Here is an 11,951-nt window from a genome sequence, read left to right as displayed (position 1 = left end):
TATTATTTGTTTAAAGCACTTATGTTATAATTTTAATTATAATTTGTGTTGTATAATTACTTTGAAAAAGTAAAGCATATAATATGTAATATTATGTTTTGAATTAAAATTATTATATTAGGTAAATCCAATAAAAACTATAATCATATATAGAGTATTTGCCATTTGGTGTTACAAACAAATTTGTTTACAAGAAAATTTCAAGGAGTAAAATAGGCAACTTTCATAAACATCTTGGGGGGGCAATATTATAAGAAATAATTTACCAGATTGATTCTGCGCCGGGACAAATCCCAACGTTTCAAGTTACCCATTTTGACAACATTTCTTGTATCCGTTTTCACAAGCACTCATCAGTCATCGATTTGTATTGTTAGTACGTATATGTTGTTCATAAAACTATCAGATCTCATAAATAAAAAGGCCCAAAAAAAAAATATATCCATCATTTTATTATTAAATGAAAAAATTTGTTTATAAAAATTATTTTTCTATTATTATAAATAAAAGGCTTTAGCCTTCAAATCCAATGTTACCAAACAATTGGAGGGTTTACCGTGTATACTCACGTAAAAAAACCTTCAACAGATAAATCAAAGACGTGAAATAAAATATTAGTTAATTTCAAAAAAATATTTTTATCTTTATTCTCGACCATTTAGTTTAGTTGTTTGATGGAAAAATTATCATTTCTTTAATGATAATCAACCATCACAATATTATCCATACCAAACAAAAATTTAAATGGTAACGACGAGATGTCGTAGACCCTTTTAATATTATGTTCAATAAAAAAATGGTTTGGGCATGGTAATAATGTATTATATTATACATACACTAGGAATATTAATTAAATTATAACATAATTATATGACATTATAATGATAATAATATGTGCACTTGCCACTTGAAGCTCGTCATCGTAAAACTATTTTGTTGAAAATATATTTGTTCATAGAGTTATTGCGATTAACGAATATAGTATAATAATATTACATTAAAATATAAATTTAAAAATACCGCCTGAAAGTTTAAAACGGGTACAATGTACTAAAATATACGAATCAAAATACTTGAAATCTTCGTTAAATTATTATATAATATAGGTACTATTGGGGGTAAATAATAATGAAAATGTTTGGAAAAATAAACGGTGCCGCGGAATCCTCATATTGTCAGCCGATTAGAATCGATGAACGTTATTATTTAACGTAATTATTCGAGACGTTTACCTACGCATTAAGTCTGCACAGCAAAATAAAAACTAAATAAAATGGATTCCGTAGATATGACGAATAACGAACAAAGTCTATAAGAACGTTAATCAAAGATCTTCTAAATGAAATTATAGAAAGCGCCATTGAAACTGCAGCACACAAAGAAAATTTCAAGGAAAATACCGAAAACGACGAAGACACGGTGATCGAAAGCGTGGTCGGAGCAGTTGTTGAAGAATTAATTGTATCGGTGTGCTAATCGTCGCATGGCGGTGGAGACGCGCCGGAAGGTTTGCCGGCGCCAACCCTCGTCGTCGTTGATACTGTCGAGTGTCGATACTGCAGAAGTGCAGAAGCCGTCCATGACGAGGATGGGCCGAAAGGCAACTACGCTGCAAATGCTGTGACGAATTATATAATATATAATAATTTTAGGTGGTACTTAGTATGGTTGAATGCAATCAATGAATCTGCTGGATGATTAAATAAATACAATTTGATTTAATTATACTTCTAACCAATCATGAACCAATTCTTAGCAAAACTAAATAATAAAATTAATATTGCATATTAATTAATAATAATAAGTAATAACTAGTACATAATTAATAGGTAATTGAATATATATTTAACAATCGTGTAATTGTGTCAAACAACTATAAATATTATCTTATAGTTAAATTTATCTGATTAGTTAAGGATCGTGTGTTTCATAAATAGAATCACTTATTACGTGGTAAAATAATATTAGACAAAATTATTAATTATTATAATGTATGGTGACTAAATAATCTAAATAATGAACAGTGTTATCATTGCAGCATATGCTTTAATACATTTAAATGTTAAAAAGGTTTTAAATGATAAAATATTTGTTTTTCTTTTCATCACGATTATCAGAATTTATTCAACATTTTGTACCTCTTTATTACTGCTCCTAAAAAATAGCCACCAGATACAATTGTACCCTCCTTAATGTGGCCTTGACTACAGTTCATATTTCTATTTACATTTAGTGACTAAACTGAAACTGGTTAATTCATGGTCTTTTGGTCATCTAATAGTATAAATTCTGAAAAAGTGGGTATACGATAACTATTTAATTAAATCTTTGTTTGAAGGAATCTTTATTTCCTATATTAGGGCTAGAATGTTTCATGTTAAACACTACTTTATTGTTAATTTCTATGTTCAAATTAATCAATTGTTCATTTATTTAGTGTCAATAACAATTATATTATACAGATATAAAGATTTATCAACCACTTTATTTTATTTTTTTAATTAAACATATACCTTTTGAATTGTTAGTGCCTGTGTTTAGGATAACAAATATACTTAAATAATCTATTTTTGTAAGCAATGATTTATACCATTTTATATTCTTTATACACTTCATAATACTGATTTTGCTACATTCCTATTGGAACACATTGAAAAAAATAAACATTATAATAAATTTATAGCATAATATCTAATTTACTAAATCATGTAGATTGGCACTTTTAATATCAAGTGCTTAGTGTTGAACTTACCTATACAACTGGCCAATAAAACACTATAAAATAATATCAACTAGTATCAAAAACCCTACTATATTTTCAAAAATGCATGATGGAGATGGACCATGGTGTATTATAACAGCTAGTTTTAAATTCAAAAAAATGATCACTGAATTGTTAATATATGAACTATTTTTTAGTTACTTAATGGTACATTTATTTTTTTGTATTAAGTATAAATTAAAAAAAATAGTTTATGAGTAATAACAACACAAACAGCCAATAAATATGCACTGGCACATTGCATAAAATTACATATTTTTAAAAATATAAAAATATTAATAATATTATAAAAATCATTTTATTGTGCAGCTTTTATTAATTTATGAATTGTCTTAGTTCTGTTTTGAGCTTGTCTAATACAATTTTGAATTTGGCCATCTTTTATGAATTCTCCTCCTAAAATAAAAACAAACAAAATAATTATAAATGTAGCTTTTAATTAGTGTCCTTTATATTACACAAATGAGATTATTTATGAACTAGCAATGTGTACCATACACACACATATATATAAATGTTGTACCTTTAAATTTAATATAGTTAAATATCTTATATAACTAGGATAAGAATATAAAATCCAAGGAATATATCCCATAGTATTCAGCATCAAAATAATTAAAATTCAACTGAATAGCAATCAAATTACATGATAATTATGTAACATTTTTGTTTTTTATATATAAAAATTGTGAAATTAATGAAATGATAATTAGATAAAATTAAAAATTATATATTCAATTTTTAATTATACTGACATCTAAAATACTGATTTATTAATTATTTTATGAACCATTAGTTCACTATTGTGTATTGATTCATGCAATTCAACATGAATACATTTGAATAAGTGTGTAATTGAATTGTACTATAGGTACTGGGCATACATAAAATATAATATACTGTTTATTTTATTTATTGAAACATAGTACATTTCACATCAACTGCAACTCCATAATAATGTGTCTAATGGCGATTTTGACTCAGACAGGGGTCTTCATTTTAGTATAGAATATAAAAGCGGAATTTACCGTACATTTTACGCACTGGTTTTAATCAGTATAGTATATGCGTTAGTAATGAATATCAGTTGATGTGAAATGGACTATAGTTAAATATCAAGTACATATTACAGTCTCTTTAAGAAATTAATTTCGGGTTGGTAACCACCAAACATTTAATGAATCAATAGTGATCTAATGATTTTTTTAATATGATTTAGTAGTTTGTGACTGATTAATTAAATTAATAAATTTATCAAACAACACAGTATTAGTCTTTGAAATGTATAATCATACATGCACAATAGTTGCATTTTTCTTTGTTAAGAAGAGTATTTATTAAAATTTGAAAATAATATTGCTCATGAGTCATGACTTATAAGTTGTAAGTAGGGTTTAGATTTGAAGAAAAATACTATTTTTTTTTTATAAAAAATTTAAATAGTTGCATACATATTTTTGGTATGAATTGGTAAAAACTAGTGAAGACAACATCAATATTATGTATAAAATTACCTTTAATGGATACATATCATTCTTCTTATTGAATGTAGCAATGAAGTTAATTTACTAAACGATTACCAAAGTACCTATACATTAGAATGTGTTCTTGACAGGAAAATTTAAGATGATTTCTTAATAAATGCTTTTATATCCTTTATCACAGTTTAAGTAATTTTTTAACTGTTTTTATAAATTTGAACTCTATTTATAAGTATACACGTATATTTATACCATAGGTATGATTTCAAGTTATTTAAAGATTTGAATTATGACATTCAATATTTGAATAAATTTAAAAATATGTAGCTTACCAGGTTTGTGTAATGAAAATAATAAGGAACCATTGGTCACAACTGTCAATTTACTAACACATAGTTGCTCTTCTTCTTCAGTTGGATCAGCTAAAATATATTTTTCATTAAAGACTCCAAAAGTTGATGATACTGGTAAACTGTTGATTTTTAACGGAATGTAATTCTCAATGACATTTGTTTCTTCAGTTTCTTTGTCATATTTTACTTCTGGTATTTTAACTACATCAAAATTATTTAATTAATTAAAAAAACAGAGAGATTAAAATACTTTCAAAGGTACCTGTTTGTAATGCTGACAACAAGGCTATTAAACATGCATCTAAAACAGACCCATCATAGTTCAAACAATAAATATCACACGACAAGACCCATACTAATTTATCTACAGAAATACACAATTGTTGCAAATCTAGTATTTTGCAATTATTACACACTTCGTTAAGGAAACTAGTAATTTGCATTGCTTCATCACATGGAATTCCAGGTCGAATTTTTTTAGAGCATAGGCTTGGTAGTTCAACATTTACTAAAAGATATCCAATATCCGGAGTTTCAGATTTAGGAACACCTAGTTCCTAAAAAGTAAAGATAATAAATAACATTTTAAGATTTCATTATAACTAAATAATCCATCTTACTGCTTTAATGCCACAAATGACAGCCGTATTACCAATTTTGACTGCTGCCGATCCATCTGCAGTGTGTATAGTATTCAAATTTAGAGATGCATCTCGAAAGTCCATTAATTGTCTACCATCATTTCTTTTATTAAGCGCCTAAAGTAGGGTTGTTGTAATAGTATTTAATATATTTTGTATAAAACAATTAATTTTATAAAATGAAAATAAATTTACCAGGTATTCCTTTGTGTAAGTGTCTTGTATATTTCTGAAAAAAAAGTAAGACAAATAAACTTGGACATACTTTCAAATATATCAGTTGGAAAAGTACGTAAGAAACCATTTTATAGGATAATCGTTGGAACATCATACTCACTTTTTGATCGAGTTCATCTTGAAAAATAGTCTTTTTTGACAGTAAAGTGGTGGCTTACTAGCTTATAAGTTACAAGTTTGAAGTTTCGTTAACAAGTCTCAACCATGGAGCACGTCTTATCACGGGATTGTCACATCGAGCACGAGGACCAGTAGACCGCCGAGCGCCACGGCTATCTCTGAAGCATGAAGCCGGCAAGCCGCCTGCACGCGTTATCGACGATAAGAATGTTGACAGTGTGACCAACTCGACGGTAACCGGTAGGTCGGTAGCACCGTAACAATTACGCGTTGCCAGCCGTTTCGGCCAAACACCTCAGCTGCACCTGTCGTTTAAAAAAATAACGGTTACGATTTCGTGAGCATTTTATTAATTGTTTATCGCGAGTCTTTTCCATAACAGGCGGTCGGGTCGCGTAACGTTTAGTCCCGGCGTCCGTTCAAACGACTTCGATCTAATCCACGGATTATTGATTGTTAATCGTTTATAATTAAGTATAGGTCCGGTGTTCATAAATTATTTCGCAATTAGATCGATCATCATCATTACCGAATACATAATATAATTTTATTACGCAAGTTTGATTTCCTATTCATAACTCCTCCAGCTATTAGTGCGTTTGCTATTTATTTATTACCCGTGTTAATCTGTAAAATTCGCGAATTTTGTCTTTTTTTACGACTACAATTACTATACAAAAATATTGTTATTTATAACATATCGAGTATCGTTCGTTCCCGAATGACGACTTTCAAAGCCTGACAACAACCGACCAGTGCCATCGACACGAACGTTACCGTTAAAATCCGTGACATTTTATAATAATACCGAATATCATTATTATACGACGCGGTGACCGAACGGAACGACGAAAGATGGAGTTTACAGTTTTTCGGGATCAAGAAAACGCCAACAATGTTTTGCGCAATAAGGAGAACAATGTTCCATCGAGGGACCAACAGCCCTCCAAACGCCGGTCGGTGCTCGGGGTGCTGAACGCCAAACAACCCTTCACCAAAAAGCCGCAGCCTAAATCCAAGGTGTGTATAATTATACAGTACTAACCCTATTTCTCCCATTTTGACTTTTATTGTTTTTTCTCAAATCGTATTTTGCATTTAATGATATTAAATGAAGAGAATAATAGATCGTAGATTAAAGTACAGTGTTTATTTCCATGTATGTGGGTGATGTTATTTTTAACGAAGGTCTATGATAATTGTTTTTTTAACATTGTGATGAATTAGATAAATCGCTATATAATATGCCGAAAAATCCATTGTGGGATTTCCTTTGTGAATTGGTTTATTTTTAATATAATAATTGGGTCAATGGACAATATGTATGATCTTAATACTGCAATCATTACTTAGTCAGTTATCGAACGGCTTCATTTTTTTTCTCATTAAATCAATTGACCATTTACACTAATCTGTTATACCTACATTAAAATTAAACAAATATTATTAATATATTAATTAGGCATTTCTTCGACTTTTGTAACATACTTATTTAAATAGAATAATCATAATAGGTAACTATATTATCATAATTATAATTGTATGTTGCCCGTAATAATTGGTTTTATTAAATTCAAGAAATAATAAGTATTGGTAGTTTTGTATATTAATAATTTTTATAGTAAATCAAATTCTGTAGTATAATATGCTAATTTACATTAGGTATTTACCTATACAATTATGAGTTAACAGTTATTGGAGTTATTGTTATTACATAAATATAAGTATTTAATTTAAATTTAAAAACACATATTCTTTAGATTTTTTGAAAAATGTTTAAATTATTAGATTACCTAATTCCTATATATTTTTAATGTATTTACTGAATAATATTTTCAATCAATTTTACTCAGTTTTTAAAGCATTAAATACAAATTTAAATTTAAAAAAGATAGATAAAATTACTTAAATTCTACATGTTTTTAAAAGTATCTATATTTCTTTTTTAATTCTTTTTTTTTTCGTTCAGTATCATTTTAATATATTGGGATCAATTTAAGTGTATTTGCTGTCAACATAATACTTACAAACAATATAATATTATCCTTTTTTTTTTGTTAAAATTTAATTTAAGTACCTATCACTGTAATGGATTTATTGTGCATAAAACAAAGAAGTGAAAATTGTTTAATAATACCTAGGTACATATAAAATATATTTTCATTGGAAAAGTTAAAATATTCCATTATTTTTGTACAGATTATATAATTTATGATAACTGATAACTTATATAGGTAATATTTTAATATATTAAACTGATTTAATTTTTTATATTAATTAAAAATAACAATGAAGTATAATTATTTAAAAAAATATAAATTAGTACTTACTTAAGTGGTGATATATTTTTTTGCAATTAAATAATATAAGACAATGCATAGTAGTACTTATAGTTATAATCCCATTTTATTTTAGCCTCAAGGATCCAGTAAATTTGGTTTTACTACCAAATCATCAGTGCCATTTACAATTCATGAAGATCCACAAGTATTTAAAAAAGCTGCTGCTTGTGAAAACTTATCAAAGAACAATGTGGAAAATCAAAAGCCGCCATTGCTCAAGAATGAAGCTAATATAATCGAAGCAAAGGTAATAACTAATAATATATTATAATTACCTAATTTATAAATGTAAAATTATTTTTTTACATTCTAATTATTTATCCATATTTGTTAATTAGGCTACTGTTCCTAAGATAGAATTGAAAGAGAGGAGAAAACCATTGTCTGATGTGAGCCAAATTGTTCCACCATCTGTAAAAAATGTAGTGCAAACAGATGAAAAAGACATTAAAGATATTGATGAATCAGCTGATTCAAGCAATGTATACTCACCTATGTCAGTTGATCATGACAAGTCTGTACAAAGTACTAGTCATTCTTTGACTGCACATAGATTAAGTTGTGATGTAGATACTTACACATGCGAGTTATACTCTTACCTTAGGGATGTTGAGGTAATAGAGGGATATGTTATTTAGTTTTTAAAAATAAAATTACTTATCAAAAATATTTTTGGTGCATAGAAATTACATCGTCCTAAACCTGGATACATGAGAAGACAACCAGACGTGACATATAGCATGAGAGCAATATTAGTCGATTGGTTGGTTGAAGTAGCACAAGAATACAAGCTACAAAATGAAACATTGTACTTAGCTGTTTCATTTATTGATCGTTTTCTTAGTTTAATGTCAGTGGTCCGTGCTAAACTCCAATTATTGGGTACTGCTGCTATGTTTGTCGCATCGTAAGTTTAATTGTTTTTTAAATGTATATCTAATATCTGTAAAATTGATTGTTTATATATATATATATATATATATTTTTGTAATAGGAAATACGAAGAAATTTATCCTCCAGATGTTAGTGAATTTGTTTATATAACTGACGATACTTATACTAAGAAACAAGTACTTAAAATGGAACAATTAATATTGAAAGTTTTAGGGTTTGATGTCTCTAATCCCACAACTGTTATTTTCTTAACACACATTTGTGTTCATTGTAATGTGCCATTGAAAGTTATGTACTTAGCAATGGTAAGTTTTAACATCTGTAAATTTATTCTATACTATTTTTGTACAACTTGATTTTAATAAAAACAAATTATTTGTTTCTAGTATTTGGGTGAAATGAGTTTACTAGAAGCTGATCCCTACTTATCGTATACACCTTCTTTGATTGGCTGTGGAGCTGTTGCATTAGCTAGATTAATATTGAATTATGAAGTTATTTGGCCTGAAAACATGTTTGAATTAACTAAATACAGTTTAAATGATCTGATTCCTGTTCTTAAACATTTAAATCAAACTTATAAAACTGCTCCACATTCCCAACAATCTGCCATTCGGACCAAGTACAAGTCTGCCAGGTATGTGAATGTGTTAGTTATTGTAAATAGTATATATATTGTGTTAAATTATTTTAAAATGCTACTAAATGTATAGAATTTTATTATTTTCTATAAGTACAATTACACAGACTACTTCCATCCAGTAAGCATGTAAAGCTTTTTTTTATAAAATACAAATAATAATAAGTATTAATAAATTAATAATAAAATATGTAGGTTTGTAATTTGAGTTTATTTTATGTATTTAAATTTTGTTATGAATATTATTAAACTTAAAAAAAAAATGTATTTGCCAAACTCAATAAGTATTGCTGTGAATTGTACCTTTTTAAGATAAAACAACATATATGTTTTCATGTATATCTGGTATTTTGTGTATCTATTAGTCTTTAAATATTTACATAAAATAATTAGAATATTTTAATTAAAACAGGATTTAATTTCCTCTTATTATTTCAGATATCACAGTGTCTCTGAAATTGAGTACATAGACTTAATTTTGCCAGAAGAAACTGCCCAAAAAGAAATGTCAGAAAGACTCAAGTTGGTTGATGTTCAAGACAAGTCATGATTCTATCGTTATTATTTTATTTATGTTTTCAATTTTTTTTTTTAATTATTATTATTTTTTTATTAATTTTTTGTAGTAAATGAAAAATTTTTTGACACTTTTTTAAACAATCTATTTTTAAGTTAAAAAGAACAAAATAACGTTCAAAACGAACCATACAACTGGAGATGTTTTTTATTTTGCGCTTGTAAGAATCATGCGTAAATAAAAAATTTTTACATTCATAATTATTTATTTTTTTTTTTACTAAATACATTTAAATTTATAAACTATTTTTTTACTTAATTTAATTTTATAATTCCAAAATATTTGTGTTTTTCATTTGTTGCCGTTTAGAAGAACAGGTATATATGCACTTGTTGAAATAAGAAAATGTTAATCTCATAAAATTATATTATCATGCATTACATTTTATCATTATTTTTATTTATATAAAATTTATAAGATTGAAAATTCATATTTTTATTAACAAATTACCATTGCAAAATTTTGTTATGTAAATTATTATGACTTTGCCACATCAAATAAAAAAAACAACACAATATTATATGGGTTGAATCTGATTTATTAGTTATTTAAGTGGCCTTTTAATGAAATCTATAATCTAAGAAAAATTGATCTCCAAACATAGCTAATTAGTAAATTTCTATGAAATCATCAAATAGTTATGATGATGTTGGTCAGTGGCGTAGCTACACTTTTTCTTGGGTAGGCCCGATATTTTGATGTATTAAAGATTATCTATGAATATTTTTATTGAATGAAAATCATGGTATAAAACATTCAGTTTTGGAGAAAAGTGGGTAGGCCCGGGTCTACCAGGCCTACCCGTTGGCTACGTCACTGATGTTGGTAAGAGTTAAATATATTTTTATCAACATTAAAAATTTAAAAATATTTTTAAGCTATTTGTATGCAAATTTGATATTTAAATGATTTTAGTGGTTTTGTTATTCATTCAAAACAAAAACTGCATGGATCTGAATTTTTTGCAATTTTTTCTATTCACAATGATTTTACATTTAAAATATGTAGGATGGTCTTAAACTTTTTAAATTTAATATTATAAATCTATAGTCCACATTGTTCTGTTATTGACAGTGTTGAAAAGATTAATATATATATATATATTTTCAAGTTCAGCTCAAATACTTTTGGTTATTATTTTGTAGGTTTGTAGTTAATTTAACATGGTATTATAATACCACTAGTACATTGTAATTCATATAGATTATTGCTCTTCAGAAACATTTTTAAAGTCATCATCCATCAAGTTTATTCTTTTTTTTGTCTAGGTTGCTCCACCCACAATTAATAAAATAATTATTGGAGCCGGCAATAATTCCAATTATCATTTTGAGAAGTAATACCAAAAGAATTAGATTTTAGTTTAAAGAAAGTAAAAAAAAAGTTAATGAATATTTTTACTAAAATAATTTGCAACAATGAATGTAGGTACTAAGTACTAGCTTATACATTAATAATAATAATTTATGTGGTATATATTATATTACATTACATTAAAAGATACTTTTGTTATAATAATTCATTAATATCATTCGTAACATAAGAGCTACAGATGATCGAAAAACGATTTTTCAAAATTTAAGAGGAATGAATTATTTTATTCAAAATAAGGGAGACGATGAAAAATTACTTTTAAAATAAGTGGAGGAATTGTTTCGAACAAGGGTACTGTACTAAGTAAATTCTGTAACATTGACATAGAATAAGGCGTTGATTTTTTCACTTGCAGATTTCGCTAATACGAAAAACCCACTCTTTTGGAAGACCCTTTGTATTTTATTTAAATTAATTTTTTTAAACGTCGCCGTCGCCGCCTTTAGTTGTTATAACTTTATAAATGTTTATTTTTATAATATTTTTCTTGGTAAAATCGTATCATATAGA

The 11,951-nt window shown here is 26.9% G+C and overlaps 2 protein-coding genes across 2 annotated transcripts; one reads left to right on the top strand and one right to left on the bottom strand.

The window, feature by feature from the left end:
• Positions 1–3,008: 3,008 nt before the first annotated feature.
• Positions 3,009–5,814, bottom strand: LOC114122410 (exosome complex component RRP43-like). The gene is made up of 6 exons (XM_027985065.2): positions 5,595–5,814; positions 5,453–5,486; positions 5,237–5,374; positions 4,879–5,173; positions 4,596–4,817; positions 3,009–3,178 (listed from the first exon to the last, which is right to left on the bottom strand). Exons 1-6 carry the CDS (start codon positions 5,609–5,611, stop codon positions 3,081–3,083), a joined length of 804 nt encoding a protein of 267 aa, XP_027840866.1. The 5' UTR covers positions 5,612–5,814; the 3' UTR covers positions 3,009–3,080.
• Positions 5,815–5,991: 177 nt separating this feature from the next.
• Positions 5,992–10,449, top strand: LOC114122409 (cyclin-A2). The gene is made up of 7 exons (XM_027985064.2): positions 5,992–6,634; positions 8,030–8,203; positions 8,295–8,570; positions 8,640–8,863; positions 8,951–9,155; positions 9,237–9,487; positions 9,929–10,449. The coding sequence occupies exons 1-7, from the start codon at positions 6,470–6,472 to the stop codon at positions 10,038–10,040; spliced, it is 1,407 nt and encodes a 468-aa protein (XP_027840865.2). The 5' UTR covers positions 5,992–6,469; the 3' UTR covers positions 10,041–10,449.
• Positions 10,450–11,951: the final 1,502 nt, after the last annotated feature.

This window comes from Aphis gossypii, chromosome 2 (assembly GCF_020184175.1).
Source record: "Aphis gossypii isolate Hap1 chromosome 2, ASM2018417v2, whole genome shotgun sequence".
NCBI classification, from domain to species: Eukaryota; Metazoa; Arthropoda; class Insecta; order Hemiptera; family Aphididae; genus Aphis; species Aphis gossypii.
The sequence above is the reverse complement of the archived record's forward strand: the minus strand, read 5'-3'. Positions and strand labels throughout refer to the sequence as shown.